The 23,340-nt window shown below is 48.1% G+C and overlaps 1 protein-coding gene across 2 annotated transcripts; it reads right to left on the bottom strand.

Moving 5' to 3' along the window:
* Positions 1 to 1,747: 1,747 nt before the first annotated feature.
* On the bottom strand, positions 1,748 to 23,322 carry SLC31A2 (solute carrier family 31 member 2). 2 transcript variants are annotated; one of them, XM_073314232.2, is made up of 4 exons: positions 22,924 to 23,322; positions 7,074 to 7,140; positions 5,537 to 5,726; positions 1,748 to 2,605 (listed from the first exon to the last, which is right to left on the bottom strand). In XM_073314232.2, the coding sequence occupies exons 2-4, from the start codon at positions 7,138 to 7,140 to the stop codon at positions 2,437 to 2,439; spliced, it is 426 nt and encodes a 141-aa protein (XP_073170333.1). In that variant the 5' UTR covers positions 22,924 to 23,322; the 3' UTR covers positions 1,748 to 2,436. The 2 variants fall into 2 exon arrangements, with proteins under 2 accessions (XP_073170333.1, XP_073170332.1); XM_073314231.2 differs by lacking the exon at positions 22,924 to 23,322 and adding an exon at positions 21,758 to 22,363.
* Between the last annotated feature and the right edge of the window lie 18 nt (positions 23,323 to 23,340).

Genomic DNA, 23,340 nt, shown 5'->3' with positions numbered 1-23,340 from the left:
TTTCTATCGATTGACCCAATCGGAGGGTTTTGGGGTTTTTACACCCACTCTCTCACTCACCCTCCCACAGACTGGGAAAATGTTTTCCAGCTATCTCTAACAAGTTGATACTTTGCACTCAGCATCTTCCAGTTGGGGATCTCCGAGCACCTTCCAAAGCAGGGTAGTAGCCCCATTTATTACAGCTCAGCACAAAACAGTTAACAGATTTGTCCAAGTCCATGCAGCTAGCCCGTAGCAGAGCAGGAAATAAGCCCCAGTACAAGTCCTGGTCTTTTAGCTCGAGCCAGGGACCATCTTTTTGTTCTGTGTTTGTACAGCCCCTAGCACAATGAGTTGCTGGTCTAGGAATGCGGCTCCTACGTGCTACAGTTGTCGCAGCTGAATCAGATCTAAAGCATTATTGGTAACAGGTAAGCAATTGCTTTAATTGAGTTTGCTCTTGACTGCATCCCTTGCAGCTTTCTGAGCAGTCCCTTGCCATTGGGGAACGGCTGGCCATTGGGGAGCCTATTTTTGATCAGTGCCATCTATTTCCACATTATCTTTCAGCCTTATGAAAGAGGCCAGCTGCTTCTCCCAGCCTCAGTACTATGATCAGGTGCGCACACACAAGTAGCCAAGCAATTAGGATAGCTTTATTAAAACTTGCCCTTCTCTTGGCATGAAATACAGCAGGATCCTGCGAGGCCCACCAGCCCCTGGGGCATCCTGGCTTCCAAAGCAACCGAGCCACTGCACACGCAAGACTTAAACCAACCAATTTACTCCCTTATGCTCCAGCAGCAGGAGGGTAGGGGGTCGTCAAGCTGTGCTCACCCCCTGCACTATCCAGAGGGTGCTGAGACGGGGAGCTGACGTACAGCTTTGTTCTGTTGGGAACACAGAAGGCACAATGTGAGGGGAGCGTCCCTTGGGGTCAGAGACCAGCATGAGCCCATTGAGGGTTATTTTCCTCCTGCCCACAAGCAACAGGGAGCGGTGAACAGAGCCGTCACGGAGCCAGCCAGGAACATGAACAATCTGGGAGGGAGGGTAAAATAACCCTCAATCCATCCCCCAGCATTCCCATCCCTGCAGCATCCGCTGATGGACATAGCCTGTAACATGTCCGTCTGCTCTGTCCGTCCCCGGGCGAGGGTGGCAGTGCCCAAGTCCCCTTGCTCCTCCAGTCAGCAGGGAAAGGCTCCTGGGATTCCTGAGTGAGAACTGAGGGTGGGCTCGAAGTCATTGGAGACGGCAGCTGTACGGCTGAGCTGCTTGTCTGCTGTCAGGGTTCCTTCCCCACTGAACTCTAGGGTACAGATGGGGGGACCTGCATGAAAGACCCCTTAAGCTTATTCTTACCAGCTTAGGTTAAAAACTTCCCCAAGGTAGAAACTTTGCCTTGTCCTTGAACCCTATGCTGCCACCACCAAGCATGTTTAAACAAAGAAGAGGGAAAGAGCCCACTTGGAGATGTCTTCCCCCCAAAATATCCCCCCAAGCCCTACACCCCCTTTCCTGGGGAAGGCTTGATAAAAATCCTCACCAATTTGTACAGGTGAACACAGACCCAAACCCTTGGATCTTAAGAACAATGAAAAATCAATCAGGTTCTTAAAAGAAGAATGTTAATTAAAGAAAAGGTAAAAGAATCCCCTCTGTAAAATCAGGATGGTAAATACCTTACAGGGTAATCAGATTCAAAACATAGAGAATCCCTCTAGGCAAAACCTTAAGTCACAAAAAGACACAAAAACAGGAATATACATTCCCTCCAGCACAGCTTATTTTACCAGCCATTAAACAAAAGGAAATCCAACGCATGTTCTAGCTAGATTACTTACTAACTCAACAGGAGTTGTAAGGCTGCATTCCTGATCTGTTCCCGGCAAAAGCATCGCACAGGCAGACAGAACCCTTTGTTCCCCCGCTCCAGATTTGAAAATATCTTGTCCCTTCATTGGTCATTTGGGTCAGGTGCCAGGGAGGTTCTTAGCTTCTTAACTCTTTACAGGTGAAAGAGTTTTGCCTCTGGCCAGGAGGGATTTTATAGCACTGTATACAGAAAGTTGGTTACCCTTCCCTTTATATTTATGACATCCGCCCAGCCCGGTTCGCAGCCAGCATGTGGCCCAGTTTAGCTCTTCATGGGGCCGTGCCCTGCTTGGCCAGGGCGATGAGGGCCTGCCCGGCAGAAAGGGTCCAAAAGTGATCTTAAAAATGGGTAATTGTATAGAAGTGGAGACCACCGCTAGGATTAAAAGGAAGAAACTCAATCCCCCGAGGTGGGGGAATGGGGGGAGTCCCCCATTGTGTGGAGATTCGTCTCCCACCAGCTACAGGCCAAGCTTTGCACAAGCATTTTCTCTAGTGGAGCCTCTTTAGTCCTTCCCCCACTGCAGAGGTTGCCGTCTTCTGCTTTGCAGTGCCCTGGAGTGCAGCAGGCCACCGCTATCTCACGGTGAACACTGGGTAAGCCACGTAGTAACCCAGGGCGGAACCCACGATCACCCCCAGGAAGATCCAAGTGTTGTAGGACATCACCACCAGCATCACCAGGTAACCGATCACCACCTGGACCACGTGGAGCAGGCTCTGGCTGATGTGGTAAAGAAACCACCTTTCCAGAAAAGAAAGAAAGGAAGGAAAAAAAAAAGCAGAGTTAACTATGGCGCGAACAAGCCTTGCGAGTTAGCAGCGTCCCCCCAGATGTCTAAGTGTGCCCCACATGCTGCAGGAGGGTGGCACCAGCCAAAGAGGTATGAGAGCTTATGGCCAGGAGCCCTGGTCGTGCATAGTGGGTATAACATTGAGTGGGGTTAATTTGTTTGCAGAGTGCACTGTGCTGCCTAAGGGCCTGTTCGGGCTGACTGCAGGTCGCGTAGCGCTACCCGAGCAAGCTGTACTCTGCCAGCACCCAAGCTACCCGGCTCGTGCAGCAGCATGAACCAGCCCCGGCGTGATTACGCAGGGTTCCAGGCAGGCCTGGACGCTCCACGCTGACATGCCTGCTGCTGCAGCATCCCTGCTCCCTCCCGGGCCGGAGCTGGCATGATTCACGCTGGCTCGGGTATGTCTGTCGTCGCTGTGCTGCGCTGTGGAGGAGTTCTGTCTATTAATGAGCTGCAGCGTGGTAGCTCCTAGGGGAGCCCCACTCCCGGATCAGGCTAGATCCCGGATTGTGCTAGGCGCTGTACAAACACAGAACAAAAGGATGGTCCCTGACACAAACAGCTTACATGTAAGACAAGAGACGGCAGGTGGACACAGACAGATGGGGAAGCACAAGGAAACAATGGGACAATCTTCAGCAGTGTGATAGGCAGTGATCTCAGCACGCTGCCGAAGCTGTGCGGGCTACAATACCAAAATGACACCGCTCTGCAGCCCCTCCCTGCCCCCATGATCTACTCTAGCTTGCTTCCTCCTCTCCTACTGGTTTGTGTATGAAACTATGCGCCACATGGAACAGGAAACGCAGGGCAGGGCAGCATCCTCTTCAAATCACGCGAGTTCCCCTTGCATTGTTTGTTACCCGCATTTCGTGTCTGGTTGGCTTTCTGTTCCTTTGGAAATCATGGGGTGGTGTTACGCTCTGAACTAAGCCTCTTCTGCATTTTGGTTTCTGCACATATGGGCTAAAACTTGCCTTTGATTTCTTAACCCTTCCCATGCATGGATTACTTAGGCACACTGAGCTTTTAGCCCACATGGGGTTCTAACTTGGTGGAATTCTCAACCTTGTCACCTGCTATGGTTACCGCCTCATCCCAGTGCGAGCCAAAGATGTTCTTTTTATATAGTTGCACATCATGTTTTAGGTACAGTGCTCCAGGGTCCGTGAAAAGCTCTTTTCAGCTGCAGGAAAATAGTGAAACTGGCCTTAACTGAGAATAGAAATTGGGTGCTTAATGGACATGGCCTTCTAATGAAGGAGGGTCAGAACAGCAGTCAGTACGTGTATTTTTGGGGTGATCTCTTAACCCTTTGTAGGCAACCTCCCATCTTCTTTCTTGAATGGGTTTTGTGTGTCAAAGGCCCACGTTCCACTATCCCACCCCTGCCAAAGCAGAAAGTGATCACGGGGGATAGGCCTGTGTGGCCATAACAGATCCTCATTCCCTGCTGCAACACTGAGGGGGGAAAGCCCTGAGCATTCCCATTATGTCCAGTGATTCGTTCCCGGCCTCAGTGGCGTCAATCCTGCACCTGTGAACAAGACTCCCTCTGAGATTAGGCCTCTCATGCTAGTTACCCCCGATCACACGGGAACCGCAGACGAGGGCTCTTGAAAAGACAGGGCGGGCAGCCGTACAGCGTATTTCCTCAGGCTGTTTGCCAAAGGAACCCCGCTAGAGAAATGCGGTTGGTCAGAAAACAGCATAACTGGGATAGCTTAGTTCACGATACAGGCAGTGCCTGAGGGAAGACGTGATCAAGGGGGATTAATTGGTTACGTTTTGACAGCGATAGTTGTGATGCTTTACAGGGTACAGAAAGCCTGCGAAACCTCAGACCTGCCACCATTTGAACCCAGAAAAACCAGTAAGGTCCATTTAACAAATGTGCAAACAACTTGTATAAAAATCAGAGCTGGTCAGAACTCAGAATTCCTGGTCCATGGCAAATTCCAAACGTTTAGGGAGGAAATTGTTCCAAACTGGAACAAAATTTCAAAATTTCCCCCGGCCTGGGAATTCCAAAACTTCATTTAGGAAAAATCAAAATGACCGTTTGGCCTCACTCCATCAGCTTGACGTGTTTATATTCCAGTTTTATAATTTAAACATACCAATGCAACCAAGATGAAAAGAAACGAGTGGATAATTTTCCATTGAATTAGCATTTTCCAGTGGAAATCTCTTCCTCTGGAACAATTCCAAACAGCGCTAATCCGTATACAGCCTGAACTCCTCCAGCTGCAGCCCTGCTGGCTGGGGCCATGCTAGCTCCCTGGGTCGTCTGCGGGTGATCGGCAGTTTCCCTGTCACACGTGTCACTGCCCCGCAACCCCGACACTCCCAGTAGGACTGGGGGCAGTGACCCCTCTTGACTTTGAAGATGAGGGAGCAGCTGGGCCCCCCTTGAAGCCAACGGGCAGAGCAAGAAAACACCAGTGGTACGGGGGGGAGCTGAGACCTGAGTTAGGTGTAGGAGGAAGGGGGCAGCGGCCCACAAGGGTGAGGGAGAAGGAGCTGAGGCAGGACGGGGCGGGCAGGAGCACTTAGTGGAGGGGAGAGGTTGGGCAGTAGCCACCTACTGAGAGGGGTTCGGGGATACTGGGATCTTCATCTCCCTGGGTCTAGTGTGGTAATTCCAATAGGCAAGGGTTGCCAATTTTGGTTGGCTGTGTTCCTGGAGGTTTCCTCACATGACATACACTTTAACTAAAGAGTAATCTTGAATTCCTGGAGACTCCAGGACAATCCTGGAGGGTTGGCAACACTCTGGGCCCACACGGCAAATGGTGCCTAAAGCCCTTTGCTAGTGTCCCTTGGGCCTCCTTTGTGCAGCAGACAACAGCGAAAACCCAGTCCCAGTTTGAGGCTACCTTTTTGAGGTGGTGTTTTGCTGACCCAGGTTTGAGTTGACGGCCCCCGGCTCCGGCTCCCTGAGTGACTCCTGACTGAGGGTGGTGGGGATGGCCAGTATCATCCGGCGAAGGAGTTTGGTTTTGCTGATCTTGATGGCTTCGTACAACACCGCTAGCAGCAGAACCACCAGCACCGAGAGCACCATCCCTGCAAGGCAAGCGCCGTTTGGATTGGCCTGGAACCAGCAGGAGCATCAGGGCCATCCCCACAACGGAAGCGCCATTGAACTTTCCACGAAGCAGCAAGCGTTCCATGGGACTCTGAACCGTAAGTTTTAGAGGGAGGAGCTGGACGTGCCTCATTCTAAGGAAGTTTCCTGATCAAATATAGTAGCTGATCCTTGGCACCTGCCCTTCCCCTGCCCTTATTCCACTCTTCATTCCCACCCCATCAGGCTGCAAAGCGCCGATCCAGTAGGAAAGGGGTGCAGTGGGGCTTCTAGTGACATCTGTCTCTACCCACCCCAGCGGATCTCCCCCATCTCTTCTGCTCTGCTCATCCCAGATGGGGCCAGAACCTCTTCCCAGTGAAGGACACGAGGTACAAAGTTCTTCTTGAGCCCTCTGGCAGAACGGCCCACTTTCCATTTTATAATGGCACCCCCGCCCCGCACCTTAGCATGGCTGGAGTGGCAGCAGGCCGGTGTGTGATTCACTGATCAGTCCTCATGAGACTGTGCAAATTGCTGTATCTTCTCTGGGCATCTTCTCCCAAATCTCACCCCAATCTGCGACCAAACCAATACTCTTCCTGTGCTATGGGAGACTTAAAGGCTGAGTTTAAACATCTCTTAGTCTTCTGCTTGGCCTTTTCACCGCTTTTATTGGCATTGTTTTATGCATAAATGTCATGCTTGTGTACATAGTATAATGGATAAGACAGGCATGTGATAAATAACTGCTCTACATCCTCAGTTGTCTCCTCCCTCTCTGTCCCAGTTGTAGCCCGCTCTGGAGCAGAGATGGCCAGCTGTTGTAATTGTGTGCCGTGCCGTCAATCCCTACTGAGCAATAGCGTGGATATGATCTTTCAGTGGCTTGTGATGTAGTTGTGATAGTTTGGGGTATTCGGTGAATTCCACATGGAGAAAGCGGGGCTATAACAGGGGACCTCCAGAGATCAGGAGTGGGGCTGGGGGCAGGCAGTGGGTTTGTACAGAACACTGGAGAACACATTCGCTGTTGGAATTTGTCTGTGTGTGCAAGTTTCTGTTCTCCCAGCCCTTGACTTGGTGTCTGTCGCTACAGCGAAAACAGTGAGTCTCTAAGGTGCCACAAGTCCTCCTTTTCTTTTAGTGAGTAAACCCTTATTCCCTCATCTACTTATCACCTACTCAGCACAGATTATGGCCTCTGCTAGAGTAAATACTATCAAACTATTTAGCTGATAACCACCCATAATCAGCTGCTCTCTGAGGCTATGTCTACAGTACAAATTACTCGGGTCTAATTTATATCGATCGGGGTGGGAATAATCCACAGATTCTGTTCTTACCTGCAGGGGTGTGGACATTCCAGAAGTCAAACAAAAGTACCACCTTGTCCGAGAAGTAGAAATACATCTGAAGGAGAAGCAAAGCAAAGGCAAATGTTAAGAGCTGGTTTGGGGTGGAATGTAGAAACAGCAGCCCCATCTCTTACCGGCCGATGCCAGATTTCCAGCTGTAGAGAGAGACCCATGATCAATAATTACAGCATCTCATAGGTGGTGCCCCAGTGCCTTTCATAAATATATTGATAAAAATATTCCTTCAAGTGGGTTCAGTGTCGATCAAAGTTGCCAGGTGGAGAGGCCAGAGAGTCTCTGCGTATCCACAGAATGGGAGGCGCACAGCCAATACACAGAGTGAGTAGAGGTAGACAGACATGGCAAGTTCTGGCAATATTTTGGGAGATCTGACTGAATTAAGTTTAAATAGCTTTGGAGCCCATTGTATTACAAACGCCAAGTGGATGTGTTATTGTAGGATTATGTATAACTTCTCTAGGAGGCAGATGTGGCCAATGTAAACCCCGCTGGGAACTGTTATGAGCTCCAAAGGACTACTTTCCACCTTGGGCCCAGGCAAGGAGGGACTCTCACGTTGAACAAAGTGGGTTTCCTAGGAAATACCTGGAGGGAGGGGAATGCAGATTCCCAGCTCCAGATCCAAGCTTTTGAACTGCTGTCTGGCGGATTACCTCTTCCTGGTCTCTGCAGATCAAAGATAAAGGAGAAACCCACTGGCTAAGTCTACACTACGAGCTAGGGGTATGATTCCCCTGCTCGCATACACATGCTCGCGCTCACTCTCATCAAGCGAGCAGGAGTCTGAATAGCAGTGTAACTGCAATGGGCAGCATGGGTCATGGCACAGCTGAGTCGGGCCGAGTACATACCCACCAGCTTCAGGTGGTGGTCGTGTTCTGAACAAAAGCTGTTACGAATTTGTGACCACAGAACCCCCCCCCCGCCCCCCCCCCCGGTGGAGTCTGAAGGACTGTTCACCTGCCAGAGCCCACGCTGGAGTTGCGGGGAAGGAGGGACAGCTGGTAAGCTTATTAGCAGGCATGCAAGTTCTTTTATTGTTTTAATGTGTTTTCTCTGTAATGCTTTCACCTGAAGAATAATTGTGCTTGCTTGCAAAGGGCAATGTGGTAACCTATAGCTGTGTGATCACAGCACTGGGAGGCCAAAGACTTGGACTTTTCTCCTAGCTGCCGCTTGCTCTCTCTCTGGGACCTTGGGCAAAGCACTTCGTCCAAGCCAGAAAGTCACGTCCTCTGAATATGGAGCACTGTTCTCCAGCCACGCACAAGACTTTCCTACTAAGAAGTAGTAGCACACGAGCCACTCTGGTAAGATCTTTCTTCTGCCTACAGATAAATGCATGGCTGCTGTATGTTCCTGCATCTTACTCAGACCTGATCCTCTGTGGGCAATGCTACCAATTTCTAACCAAGGTTCTCTTTCTGGTCCCAGCCAGTCTCATCTGAGCGCCCGTTTTTCAAAACCGATGCTGCTTCCTGCAGTAAAAGGCTTTCATCATGTTGCAATTGCACCACGATTAAAGTTGATGGGCAGGTATCTCACAGGGTGCACTGAACCTCCTATGTATACGGCACCATAATTGCTTGGATTCGTGTTCCTTTGGCTTTCTTTGCGGAAGGAAAAAGGAAGAGTTGTTCAATCAGATGCTTCTAAAGACAAGGGACGGATTTTACCTTGACGTACCCAGTCAGTGTTAACCTTAGCCCTCCTCCTCCCCCAGGGTTGACCTCCATTGGCTATAATGAGGTTATAAAGCACTTATGCCTTGTCTCCATTAGCATTTTACACTGAGAGAGCTAAAAACGCATCTCTTTTTGCGGTGAAGGCCTAACCTTTGCTTTGTTAATTACATGCCACGTACAACTGCAGCGTTTGTTAATGATGTGAGCAGATTATTGTACAGAATGCATCATCTCCATTATGCATCTGAAGGGATGTGCCTGGTCTAGAAACATTGCCTAATAGATGTAAGTATTTATCCAGTAAACAGGATCTCATTATATGCTTAGTCTGTGTGCATTGTGCAGAGCATATTATCACCTGTCATTGGCTCATGCTTTTGAATTTCCTTTGGCAGCAGATTTATAATAATAGTGTTTAAATGAGACTATATTAGGACTTGGCATACTTAACCCATCAATCTCAAACACTTCACTATGCTGGTAGCATTATTTCCCCCTTGCAAATGGGAAAATGTGAGCACAGAAATATTCAGAGACTTGTCCAGGGAATCTCAGCCAGGATTTGAACCCAGATCCCTGGACTTTTAGTCCTGTGCTCGGTCCAGTAATTACATTTACCATCTTCAAACATACGAATCCTGCTGGTGGTTACTGGGCCATTTGGTTTTGGCTGAAGGGCTATGGCTGTAATCCTAAACTGGGGATTGGATGGCATTTTGTCTTCTGGTTGGCCTTTTCCTTTCCATGTGTTGCAAGATGAGAAACTGGCTATCCCTAACTCAGGAGGAAATGCTACACGCTGTAAGGACAGAGCTCTGCTCCCTGGGCCAAGTCTGCCAGGCACATTTGCTACACAAGGATGCTGGGGGCTGGTTTACCCCCAGCCCAAGTTAGAGGGATGCCATAACCGGCAGCCAGGCTACTGAAGACCCCTATGGGCTGTACCAGCTGTCCCCAGATGCCAAGGTTTAGGAACAGCCCTGCCAAGACCCCCTCCCCTGATACACCTGAAGCTGGGGCTTCTCTAGGTGTGGTACAGAGCTGGATATGCCTGCTGGGCTGTCCCCCTGCATTGGATATATTTCTCAGGAGCACCTACGGCTAGTTTATGGTTCCTTCATGGTGTGTGAAGAAGCCAATAGGCACCCCAAAATTGGGCTTTTCTTGTGTCCTGTCACTGTCTGAGTCAGCGGCGGGAAGACCGTCCCTTTGCTGAAAGCGGCTATTCCTCAGCACCGCTGCTACTCCCACAAAGAATCAGCAGGGAAAGATGGGCTTGGGGTTAAGGGGCAGGATCAGGAGCCATCCTTCATCTCTGACTTCCTGTGTGACCGTGAGCAAGCTAGGGAGCTTCTCTCTGAAATGGGGGCCCCTCCCTAGTGGGGCCATAATGAGGCTTAATTCGCTAATAAGCGTCTAGCAACTTGAGATGATCTGGTATTAAAGTACTTAGTGTCACAACATGGAATCCTTGGATTGTCACTAAAGAGCTGTTGTTGTTGATTTGTACTGCAGTAGCACGCGAGCCCCAGTCATGGCCCAGGATCCTGTTGTGCTAGGCGCTGTACGTTGAGACAATGGGGGTGGGTTCCAGAAGTACGGTATGTCTGCCCAGGAGTTGGATAAACCTGCCTGTAGGGTGCAGTGTAAGGGAATGTCTACACTTAACTCACTAGAGCTCTGCCATGGCAGTTCCTGGTGTAGACACTACCTAGGTGAGGGGAGAGTTTCTCATGTCCACCTTCCTGAGCGGTGATAGTGAGCTGGATGGCAGAACTCTTCTATTGACCTAGTGTTGTCTACACCGGGGTTAGGTCGGTATAACTACATCTCTCCGGGGTTTGGGTTTTCCACGCCCCTGGGAGAAGCAGCTATACTGATGTATAGACCTTAATGTAGACCAGGCCTAAGATACAAAGATGGGCTACAGATTCTTACTAAGAGGCAATACACACTGCAGTTCTCCCTCTGCAGTCCATTCACACACCGGAGTTTTATATCAGAAGATCTGTCTACACAGAGCTGAGAGGTGTAATTCCCAGCCCGGGTCCACAGAGACATGTTTGCTCTCTAGCAGCGTGGCCGTGGTGACGTGGGTGGCAGGTCAGGCTAGCCACCCGAGTACAATCCCGCCTGACCCTCTGGGGACTGACTCGTTCAGCTAGCCTGAGCCACCCCACCGTCCATGCTGCCAGAGCCACACAGCTATTTTTAGGGGCTAGCTGAAGCACAACCAGTGCATGTCTGTGTATCTGCACTGGGAATTACACCTGCCAGTTGCAGTGTACACATCCCCAGAGAGCGCGAGAGCGAGGTCCGTTTCACACAGGGCACAGTGATCCTAGATGGCCGGCCAGGAGCCAGACACAGCTCATACACATTGTGAAGAGAGTGGTCACTTTGGATGGGCTATTACCAGCAGGAGAGTGAGTTTGTGTGTGGGACGGTGGAGGGTGAGAAACCTGGATTTGTGCTGGAAATGGCCCAACTTGATGATCACTTTAGATAAGCTATTACCAGCAGGAGAGTGAGTTTGTGTGTGTATGGGGGCGGGGGGGTGAGAAAACCTGGATTTGTGCTGGAAATGGCCCACCTTGATTATCACTTTAGATAAGCTGAGATGAGATGGCCCAACTTGATGATCACTTTAGATAAGCTATTACCAGCAGGACAGTGGGGTGGGAGGAGGTATTGTTTCATGGTCTCTGTGTGTATATAATGTCTTCTGCAGTTTCCACGGTATGCATCCGATGAAGTGAGCTGTAGCTCACGAAAGCTCATGCTCAAATAAATTGGTTAGTCTCTAAGGTGCCACAAGTACTCCTTTTCTTTTTGCGAATACAGACTAACATGGCTGTTACTCTGAACCTGTGCAATACAGTAGAACTTCAGAATTATGAATACCTCAGGCATGGAGGTTGTTTGTAACTCAGAACAAAACGCTATGGTGGTTCTTTGCGGAGTTTACAACTGAACATTGACTTCATACAGCTTTGAAACTTTATTATGCAGAAGAAAAATGCTGTTTTTAACTATCTTAATTTAAACCAAACAAGCACAGAAACAGTTTCCTTAACTTGTCAAATCTTTTTTTAACCTTTCCCTTTATTTTTTTTTAGTAGTTCACGTTTAACACAGCACTGTACTGTATTTGTGTGTGTTTGGTTTTTTTGGTCTCCGCTGCTGCCTGATTGCATACTTCCGGTTCAAAACGAGGTGGGTGGTTGACCGGTCCATGCGTAACTCTGGTGTTTCTAACGGTGAGGTTCTACTGTACTTCACTACACAGCCCCACGATGGGCTTTGTTGGGTCCTTTCACAGCCAATCCAAGGCCTGGGCTACAGTTAAAACGATGGCACTTGCTGTAGCTATGCAGACTTAACCCCCAGTGTAGATGCAGCTAGTTTGACAGAGGAACGCTGTCACGGTTCAGAGTAACTACACCTGTATCCACCCTCCATGGTCCTCCAAGGGCACCCACCCTAGGCTGCTGGCTCCTCAGCCATCACCTTTCTTGGGCTGTAATACTTTGGTCTAATTTTGGTTGTCGGGATTAGTGTGTGGGTGTTGGTGGGGCTGTGATATACAGGAGGTCAGACTAGATGATCTGGTGGTCCCTTCTGGCCTTGAACTCTGTGATTCTCTCCCTCCTCACTGGGGTTTTTCCAGACAGCATAGTTCTCTGCGTGCGTTGTGTTATTCCCCAGCAAGTGAGACTTCCTATGCAGGCCTGTTCTACTTCCTTCTCAGAGGCTATAAACAGTGTTACTTCCCACAGTTAAAAGTTACCACACAACCCCTTCTAAGCAAGCACGTTTATTGTCAAGGTGAAAACATTAGAGAGAAAATAATAAAAGAACCCACATGCATAGCAATAATCTTACCAGAGATCATCCCCCACCCCCAGCTCCAACAAGGGCCCTGGCAGGTAAAGAGTCCTTCAACCCACAGCAAGGGTCTTTTCTGTAGTTACATGTTCAAAACAGCTGTTAGCTTAGGACAAACACCCCCATGAATCTGTGAGGACCTCCCATATGCAGTTCAAGGCTTTGACCATCAGATTCTGGGAACAGATAATCAACAGACAATGGGTTTCTCCTTAGGGTGTAGCTTCAAAAGGTTGGGGCTGGAGGTAGGAACTTGCATTCACCTCTTCCCAACTATTTCCTAGGAAACACACTCAACTTCATTTGTTCCAGAGGTTCCTCGATGTCGGGCATGTTGTTTCCAATAGTTATTGGATGCTCATAACACTTGCCAGGATTTACTCTGGCCACATCCTACCCCTCCCTGCCCGAGAAGTTACATACAAGTCCACAATGATACATAAACCATGCACTGGTAATGCCAGGGACTCCAAAGATACTTACTTTTAATTCAGTAAGGCTTTTAAAGGATATTGCAGGAAATTGCCAAATCTGTCATAAATGCTTCTGTTGACCTAGCTACCATCGTTCAGGGAGGTAGAGCTCCTACAGCGATGGCAAAACCCCTTCTGTCATAGGAGTCTGCTTCTACACTAGGGGATTATGGCACCGTAGCTACGCCACTATAGCACCCCTAATGTAGACATGGCCCAGGTGTCACCATGCGAAAAGCTAGATGGTGCAAGACTCTTCCAAGAGAGGAAGTTAATCCCTTATGTGCATCAGTGCAGGCAGATAATGGTGACGCGAACACAGCCAAAGTGTTCTGACTACCACGAGGAGCATTGACTCTGCAGGGCCCAAAAGTGAGCACTTCACACATACAGAACCCATGGTCCCTGACCCAATGATCTTACTGTGTAAAATCAGGCATGACACAACAAGCAATCATTGGGGCTGGATCCAGCACACAGACTGGGTATTTGACACCTGGCATTATGTAAAGGAAGTCGCTTCGTTAGTTGGATTGTGGAAGCCATAACTACAGGGTTATTTGTACAAGGGCTTCTCTACACACACACAAATTGCACCCAAGTAGCTTAAGTCAGTTAACAGTTTTAAACTGGTGCAAACCCCTGCATGGGCATACTTATATCTCTTTAAAACTGGATATATTGGAGTAGCTTGAACCTAGGAATTTACATGTGCAAGCTAAACCATTATAAGCCAGGTTTAGATCTTCTTAAGAGTCTCCATGCACACGTTTGCAGTCTTCACTGCAGTGTTAACTTGAGGTATCTACATGCAAGTTACTCCTCTCAGGTTGGCCGAGCTCAAATGTGCGGCCACGTTGCAAAACAATACTTGGCTCCTGCATCCACACTGGTACTCTACTTCCTCGTGTTCTTTGTGCTAGCAGTCAGCTGAGCCCAGCTTTCCAGGCGATTTGTAGCAGAACTTGTCTGTCCTTTCTGGGCACGTGGTAGGGAGTTATGGGGAGGCATTGGAGGACTGTCCAGAGGCAATTGAGTGGAGACCACACTACAGAGTGATCATGTTAGCAGCTGATAAGTTGTGCTGACTTGAGCCTTAGCCTATACCCCCTGACAGGCTGGCTAACTTGAATTAATAGTTTTTATGTGTGGACAGGAAGGACTCAAATTAGGGGCAACATTTGAACTGTAAATCAGATTAACTTTGTAATGAAGACAAGCCTGTAGTGTGTAGACCAGGCCTTCGGTAAAGTTGTACCTGTGTAGCTAAATCAATTTAGTTACACCAGTCCAATGCAGACACACTTAAATTGGTTTAAGCCTCACTAATTTAAGATAAACTGTTTTAAGAAAAGTTTAAACCAGTTGAAAAGATTTAAAAAGAAGTCATCTTAATTCCACATGTTTTCTACTCTAGACCAGACCAAGGGGCTGCACTGTGCCAACAGATTGACTCACCTCTGAAAGTTCCAGATAGCAGGGTTAGGTTGCCTGACTTTCCCACTTCTCACACCCACACAGGTGTGTTCCACTCACTGATCTGGAAGTCAGTTCTGTTTACAAATTGTAACCAAGACCCTGAGCCAAATCAGATGGCGAGAAAGGAACAATTCTCTTAGGGAAAATCCACATGTGATATTGGAGGGGATTTTAAGGGCAATGTGCTGTAGCTTTTAAATAATAATACTTTGCATTTACATGGTACCTTTCATTTGAGGATCCCAAAGAACTGTAAAATGATTAAGATATTATCGCCTCTTTTTTGGTTGAGTAAGTGAACGGAGGTTAAATGACTTGCCAGAGGCCAAGCACCAAGTCCGCAGAAGACCTAGGAATAGTTCTGACTGCCATTCTCCTACTCTAATGCTATTTAAAAACAAAATGTTCATCTGGCTGTCAGGTTGTTAAACAGGATTTGGAGAAAATTGTGTTTAGCTCATTGGACCCATTTCAAAACAGTGGTGAGGGAGCGCAGTCCAGTGGATAGGGGACTTGACTGGGAGTCAGGAGACCTGGGTCCTAAGCCTGGTTTAACCACTGACCATTAGAGTGATCTTGGGCAAGTAATGTCATTGCTCTGTGCCTCGGTTTTCCCATCTGTAAAATGGGACTAACCATATGGTCCTTTTTTTTTTTGAAGCACTATGAGATGTATGGATGAAAAGTGCTATAGAAGAGCAAGTACAATCATTAAAACTTATTGTAACATGAAGTAATAGGAGGAGAGGTATTGGGCTAGACTAATAACCTGCTACCCAAGACTGCTGCTAAGGACTGCATGAGATTTCAGCTAGATGGAGGTAATCCTAAAGCCCAAAAGCCTCACTAGCTAGAGAAGGTGAGTCACTGAGCTATACTGGCCCAGCTCCTCAAAGGTATTTAGGTGCCTAACTCCCACTGGACTATGGTAGGTAAGCATCTCATTTCACAAGAGAGAAGCTTGAGACCAGAATTCTGGATACAAATACCTATTGACATTTGGAGAAGTTCAGACTTGATTTTGGATCTGAATTTAGGGGGCTTGAGTTTATTTCTGCTTTTTAAATATCTGTATCTGATCACAATTGTGTATTAGCTCGACTCTTAGGTGAGACAGGGACAGGAGGACGGTGAAGAAATTTGGCAGCATGTGACCTCCAGAAGAAGAAAGGGGAGCGTCCATCTACCAGCAACGCAGATACAGGTAAATAACCGTTTTCATGTTCTCTCCACAGGTACTAATGCGGAGAGTGGACTAGATGATAAAACTGAGGGAAGGGAACAGAAGGAGACTCCACCGGTTGGAAGGCATGAGATGTGCTGTCCTGAGGTTGGGGGTTCCACGACCACCACTCCCAAGAGAAGGAGGCGGGTGGTGGTGGTCGGGAACTCTCTCCTCAGGGGGACTGAGTCATCTACCTGCCGCCCAGACCGGGAAAACTGAGAAGTCTGCTGCTTGCCAGGGGCTAAGATTCGCGATATGACAGACTGTCGAGACTCATCAAGCCCTCAGATCGCTACCCCTTCCTGCTTCTCCACGTGGGCACCAATGATACTGCTAAGAATGACCTTGAGCGGATCACTGCGGACTACATGGCTCTGGGAAGAAGGATAAAGGAGTTTGAGGTGCAAGTGGTGTTCTCGTCCATCCTCCCCGTGGAAGGAAAAGGCCTGGGTGGAGACTGTTGAATCGTGGAAGTCAACGAATGGCTACACAGGTGGTGTTGGAGAGAAGGCTTTGGATTCTTTGACCATGGGATGGTGTTCCAAGGAGGAGGAGTGCTAGGCAGAGATGGGCTCCACCTAACGAAGAGAGGGAAGAGCTTCTTCGCAAGCAGGCTGGCTAACCTAGCGAGGAGTGCTTTAAACTAGGTTCACCGGGGGAAGGAGACCAGAGCCCTGAGGTAAGTGGGGAAGTGGGATACCGGGAGGAAGCACGAGCAGGAGCGCGCGAGAGGGGAGGGCTCCTGCATCATACTGAGAAAGAGGGACGATCAGCAAGTTATCTAAAGTGCCTATACACAAATGCAAGAAGCCTGGGAAACAAGCAGGGAGAACTGGAAGTCCTGGCACAGTCGAGGAATTATGATGTGATTGGAATAACAGAGACTTAGTGGGATAACTCACATGACTGGAGTACTGTCATGGATGGATATAAACTGTTCAGGAAGGACAGGCAGGGCAGAAAAGGTGGGGGAGTTGCACTGTACGTAAGGGAGCAGTATGACTGCTCAGAGCTCAAGTATGAAACTGCAGAAAAACCTGAGAGTCTCTGGATTAAGTTTAGAAGTGTGAGCAACGAGGGTGACGTCGTGGTGGGAGTCTGCTATAGACCACCGGACCAGGGGAATGAGGTGGATGAGGCTTTCTTCCGGCAACTCACAGAAGTTACTAGATCGCAGGCCCTGGTTCTCATGGGAGACTTCAATCACCCTGATATCTGCTGGGAGAGCAATATAGTGGTGCACAGCAATTCAGGAAGTTTTTGGAAAGTGTAGGGGACAATTTCCTGGTGCAAATGCTGGAGGAACCAACTAGGGGCAGAGCTCTTCTTGACCTGCTGCTCACAAACAGGGAAGAATTAGTAGGGGAAGCTAAAGTGGATGGGAACCTGGGAGGCAGTGAGATGGTCGAGTTCAGGATCCTGACACAGGGAAGAAAGTAGAGCAGCAGAATACGGACCCTGGACTTCAGAAAAGCAGACTTTGACTCCCTCCGGGAACTGATGGGCAGGATCCCCTGGGAGAATAACATGAGGGGGAAAGGAGTCCAGGAGAGCTGGCTGTATTTTAAAGAACTGCTGCTTTTATTTTAAGTATTTTATTGAGGTACAGGGACAAACCATCCCGATGTGTAAAAAGAATAGTAAATATGGCAGGCGACCAGCTTGGCTTAACAGTGAAATTCTTGCTGATCTTAAACACAAAAAAGAAGCTTACAAGAAGTGGAAGATTGGACAAATGACCAGGGAAGAGTATAAAAATATTGCTCGGGCATGCAGGAGTGAAATCAGGAAGGCCAAATCACACCTGGAGTTGCAGCTAGCAAGAGATGTTAAGAGTCACAAGAAGGATTTCTTCAGGTATGTTAGCAACAAGAAGAAAGTCAAGGAAAGTGTGGGCCCCTTACTGAATGAGGGAGGCAACCTAGTGTCAGAGGATGTGGAAAAATCTAATGTATTCAATGCTTTTTTTGTCTCTGTCTTCATGAACAAGGTCAGCTCCCAGACTGCTGTATTGGGCAGCACAGCATGGGGAGGAGGTGACCAGCCCTCTGTGGAGAAAGAAGTGGTTCGGGACTATTTAGAAAAGCTGGACGAGCACAAGTCCATGGGGCCGGATGTGCTGCATCCGAGAGTGCTAAAGGAGTTGGCGAAATTGATTGCAGAGCCATTGGCCATTATCTTTGAAAACTCATGATGATTGGGGGAAGTCCCGGACGACTGGAAAAAGGCTAATGTAGTGCCCATCTTTAAAAAAGGGAAGAAGGAGGATCCGGGGAACTACAGGCCAGTCAGCCTCACCTCAGTCCCTGGAAAAATCATGGAGCAGGTCCTCAAGGAATCGATTCTGAAGCACTTAGAGGAGAGGAAAGTGATCAGGAACAGTCAGCACGGATTCACCAAGGGCAAGTCATGCCTGACTAATCTAATTGCCTTCTATGAAGAGATAACTGGGTCTGTGGATGAGGGGAAAGCAGTGGACGTGTTGTTCCTTGACTTTAGCAAAGCTTTTGACATGGTCTCCCACAGTATTCTTGCCAGCAAGTTAAAGAAGTATGGGCTGGATGAATGGACTATAAGGTGGATAGAAAGTTGGCTAGATTGTCAGGCTCAGCGAGTAGAGATCAATGGCTCCATGTCTAGTTGCAGCCGGTATCAAGCGGAGTACCCCAAGGGTCGGTCCTCGGGCCAGTTTTGTTCAATATCTTCATAAATGATGTGGAGGATGGTGTGGATTGCACGCTCAGCAAGTTTGCAGATGATACTAAACTGGGAGGAGAGGTAGATACGATGGAGGTTAGGGATAGGATACAGAGGGCCCTAGACAAATTAGAGGATTGGGCCAAAAGAAATCTGATGAGGTTCAATAAGGACAAGTGCAGAGTCCTGCACTTAGGACAGAAGAATCCCATGCACCGCTACAGACTAGGGACCGAATGGCTCAGCAGCAGTTCTGCAGAAAAGGACCTAGAGGTTACAGTGGACAAAAAGCTGGATATGAGTCAACAGTGTGCCCTTGTTGCCAAGAAGGCCAATGGCATTTTGGGATGTATAAGTAGGGGCATTGCCAGCAGATCGAGGGATGTGATCGTTCCCCTCTATTCGACATCGGTGAGGCCTCATCTGGAGTATTGTGTCCAGTTTTGGGCCCCACACTACAAGAAGGATGTGGAAAAATTGGAAAACATCCAGCAGAGGGCAACAAAAATGATTAGGGAACTGGAACACATGACTTATGAGGAGAGGCTGAGGGAACTGGGATTGTTTAGTGTGCGGAAGAGAAGAATGAGGGGGGTTTTGATAGCTGCTTTCAGCTACCTGAAAGGGGGTTCCAAAGAGGATGGATCTAGACTGTTCTCAGTGGTAGCAGATGACAGAACAAGTAGTAATGGTCTCAAGTTGCAGTGGGGGAGGTTTAGGTTGGATAGTAGGAAAAAAATTTTCACTAAGAGGATGGTGAAACACAGGAATGCGTTACCTAGGGAGGTGGTGGAATCTCCTTCCTTAGAGGTTTTTAAGGCCCTGCTTTACAAAGCCCTGGCTGGGATGATTTAGTTGGGGATTGGTCCTGCTTTGAGCAGGGGGTTGGACTAGATGACCTCCTGAGGTCCCTTCCAACCCTGATATTCTATGATTCTATGAATTAAATTTATCTGACAGTAGAATCTCTCCTTAAGAAGCTAATACATCGGATGATCCAATTAACCAAAGTTAAATTTTAATTCACTAAATTTTTTAGTGAGAACACTCAATTGTAGCATTCAGAACAGCCCTCCAAACAGCAGACTTATTAACTATACCAGTGAAATATTCACTGTGTGTATGTGTGACAACTGCTAATCTGCATGCACGTACCAGAATCTTGACTCCTTTTTGTTACCCTGCACCTGTGGGTTAAACAAATAGCTGGTGATTACATACAGGATTTGAGAGATTGTTGTTTGGAGTATTACTGTGTTTGCTGTTACACCCTGTGGAGTACCGCACCCCTGGCCTGGTCTGCACTTAGATCAATCTAGTCACTCAGGACTGTGAAAAATGACCTAATCCCCAGAGTAGATGCAGCTACAGCAACAGAAGAATTCATCTCTCCACATAGCTACCCCTGCTCAGGGAGGTGGATTAACAACACTGATGGGAAAAAAACTTTTCCCTCATTGTAGGTGTAAGTAGGATGAAATTCAATAAGGACAAATGCAAAGTTCTCCATTTAGGTAAGAACAATCAGTTTCACACATACAAAATGGGAAATGACTGCCTAGAAAGGAGTACTGCAGAAAGGGATCTGGGGGTCATAGTGGATCACAAGCTAAATATGAGTCAACAGTGTTACACTGTTGCAAAAGAAGCAAACATCATTCTGGGATGTATCAGCAGGAGTATTGTAAGCAAGACAGGAGAAGTAATTCTTCTGCTCTACTCGCACTGATTAGCCTCAACTGGAATATTGTGTCCAGTTCTGGGTGCCACATTTCAGGAAAGATGTGAACAAATTGGAGAAAGTCCAGAGAAGATTACATGTCTAGAAAACATGACCTATGAGGGAAGATTCAAAAAATTGGGTTTGTTTAGTCTAGAGAAGAGAAGACTGAGAGGGGACATAAGTTTTCATGTTCATAAAAGATTGTTACAAGGAAGAGGGAGAAAAATTGTTGTTCTTAACATCTGAGGATAGGACAAGAAGCAATGGGCTTAAATTGCAGCAAGGGAGCTTTAGGTTCGACATTAGGGAAAACTTCCTAACAGTCAGGGTGGTTAAGCACTGGAATAAATTGCCTAGGGAGGTTGTGGAATCTCCATCATTGGAGATTTTCAAGAGCAGGTTAGAGAAATACCTGTCAGGGATGGTCTAGATAACACTTAGTCCTGCCATGAGTGCAGGGGACTGGACTAGATGACCTCTCGAGGTCCCTTCCAGTCCGATTATTCTATAGTGACATAGCTGCAGCTGTATTGCACATCACATCAGCCACACTATCAGAGGTTCGTTCACCTGCACATCTACCAATGTAATATACGCCATCATGTGCCAGCAATGCCCCTCTGCCATGTACATTGGTCAAACTGGACAGTCTCTACGTAAAAGAATAAATGGACACAAATCAGACGTCAAGAATGATAACATTCAAAAATCAGTCAGAGAACACTTCAGTCTCTTTGGTCACTCAATTACAGACCTAAAAGTGGCAATTCTTCAACAAAAAAACTTCAAAAACAGACTCCAACGAGAGACTGCTGAATTGGAATTAATTTGCAAACTGGACACAATTAACTTAGGCTTGAATAAAGACTGGGAGTGGATGGGTCATTACACAAAGTACAACTATTTCCCCATGTTTATTCGCACCCCCTCCCCACTGTTCCTCAGACGTTCTTGTCAACTGCTGGAAATGGCCCACCTTGATTATCACTATAAAAGGTTTTTTTCTCTCCTGCTGGTAATAGCTCACCTTACCTGATCACTCTTGCTACAGTGTGTATGGTAACACCCATTGTTTCATGTTCTCTGTGTATCTCCCCACTGTATTTTCCACTGCATGCATCCGATGAAGAGAGCTGTAGCTCATGAAAGCTTATGCTCAAATAAATTTGTTAGTCTCTAAGGTGCCACAAGTCCTCCTTTTCTTTTTACTGAACGTGCTGTCCCTAATGAAGTTCCTGTGTCCACATCATGCTTCCTTGCCCCGGAGTAAATGGCCAGAGTGCAGCAGAGCCTTCTCTGTGCAAAATATAAACCTGTCCACTGTCACTCACTTGCGATCGGATAGTTAATTAAATGCCACCAATGTATCATTTGTATTTGAAGGAAAGCACGGCGTGCATGTATCAGCTGACTCCAACCTGTCATTTACAATCCCGGCAGATTTCTAACCCCATCAGACAGCAAATCTGAAATGCACTTACTTGCATCATCTTGGCTTCTTTATTTCTGCTTTGCAGTGCAACACAACCGGAAAGGAAGGGAATGTGTAAAGTGATCCCGAAGTATGATAGCCGCTCCTCTGGAAACTCAATAGTTTGGTAAGTTGCGAGGCGGTGTATGCTTCAATATAGTCACTTGCAAGCTCAATAAAAATCACATGGCTTGCACAGAATTGTGGGAGTTGTAGTGCATCATACAGAGGAAGGAGTCCTGGGAGATTTTTGTGTAGGGGAGAGAACCCTTTTCTCAGCCCCTTCTGCGTTTATAGCAACACTTTAAAATTATTTTAATTACAGATCTAATTAATCTGAACAGACTTTGTTTGAATCCCCCCTTGGAGCTGTTGCAACTTACTGACATCTGTTTCTTTTTGAAGGGGGAAACTAATACCTAGCTAAACGAACAAGGAGTACTTGTGGTACCTTAGAGACTAACACATTTATCATTTGTAAGTGTGTGTGTGTGTGTGTACATATTTATAATTTGTAAGTATATCTATATCTACTTAATGACAGGTTTCAGAGTAGCAGCCGTGTTAGTCTGTATCCGCAAAAAGAAAAGGAGGACTTGTGGCACCTTAGAGACTAACCAATTTATTTGAGCATGAGCTTTCCTGAGCTACAGCTCACTTCATCGGATGCAGCGGTTTCCACGGTATGCATCCGATGAAGTGAGCTGTAGCTCATGAAAGCTCATGCTCAAATAAATTGGTTAGTCTCTAAGGTGCCCCAAGTCCTCCTTTTCTTTTTATATTTACTTACAAATGATAAATTTGTTAGAGCCACGCGTACCCCGTGTTCTTTTTGCTGATACAGACTAACACCGCTACCCCTCTGAAACCTAATACCTAGCCGTTACACCGTTCATCTATTGATCTCGCAGCACTTTACCCAGGAGCTCGCTATTCCTATCCCCATTTTACAGGTGGCAAAACTGACCAGTCAGAGGAGGGCGGGGTAACCTGTCTGTCCCACGGCTGGTGCAAGTATCTGGGCCTGTGGGATTTTAGGAGATGTCGTTCTCTCTTTGGGAACCACCCAAAAAAACCCAACCCCTGCCCTTTGCCCGATCTGCGGTGCCTAAAGCTTACGCTGCACCGAGCAGGCCGGAGGACAAGCGGTGTCGTTCAGAGGCCCCCTTCCTCTACCTTGAAGCGCTGCCCCCAAGGTGGGCGGCGGCGAGCCGGGACCCTACTCGGCCCGGGCTGCTGGAAATTCCCGACCCGCCAAGCCGCCTGCCCCAACCTTCAGAAGCGTGAGAGCAGGGGGCGCGCCAGGGCTGGGGGCTTCCCTCCGGCAGGGCGTGCGGGCTGGGCCCCGGGGCTGCGGCCCTGGACGGAGGGTTTGCTTCGGGGCTTTAGCCCTGCCGGGCCCGGGCCCGGGCCCCGGCAGACGCTGCCTAGGGGACTGGAGCCGCCGGCCCCCATCGCTGCTGGGCTGAAGCCCCCAGCCCGCCCCCCAGTCCAGGGGGCGGAGCCTCTGTTTGCGCCCCCCGCCCCCGCCGCTAATCTGCATGCAGTCAGGGCTGGGGGGGGCTTGCAATGCCCGCTGGGAGCCTGCCCCGA

The sequence above is a fragment of the Lepidochelys kempii genome, chromosome 16 (genome assembly GCF_965140285.1).
Source record: "Lepidochelys kempii isolate rLepKem1 chromosome 16, rLepKem1.hap1, whole genome shotgun sequence".
NCBI lineage: Eukaryota > Metazoa > Chordata > Testudines > Cheloniidae > Lepidochelys > Lepidochelys kempii.
Note: the sequence above shows the minus strand (reverse complement) of the source record. Positions and strands in the feature narration are given on the sequence as shown.

Excerpts from the sequence above, each read along its gene's own strand:
- SLC31A2 (XM_073314231.2), bottom strand. Across the intron at positions 5,727-7,073 it reads GAATGTCCACACCCCTGCAG|GGATGGTGCTCTCGGTGCTG; the intron begins GTAAGAACAGAA and ends CTTGCCTTGCAG. Across the intron at positions 2,606-5,536 it reads CAAAACACCACCTCAAAAAG|GTGGTTTCTTTACCACATCA; the intron begins GTAGCCTCAAAC and ends TTTTCTGGAAAG.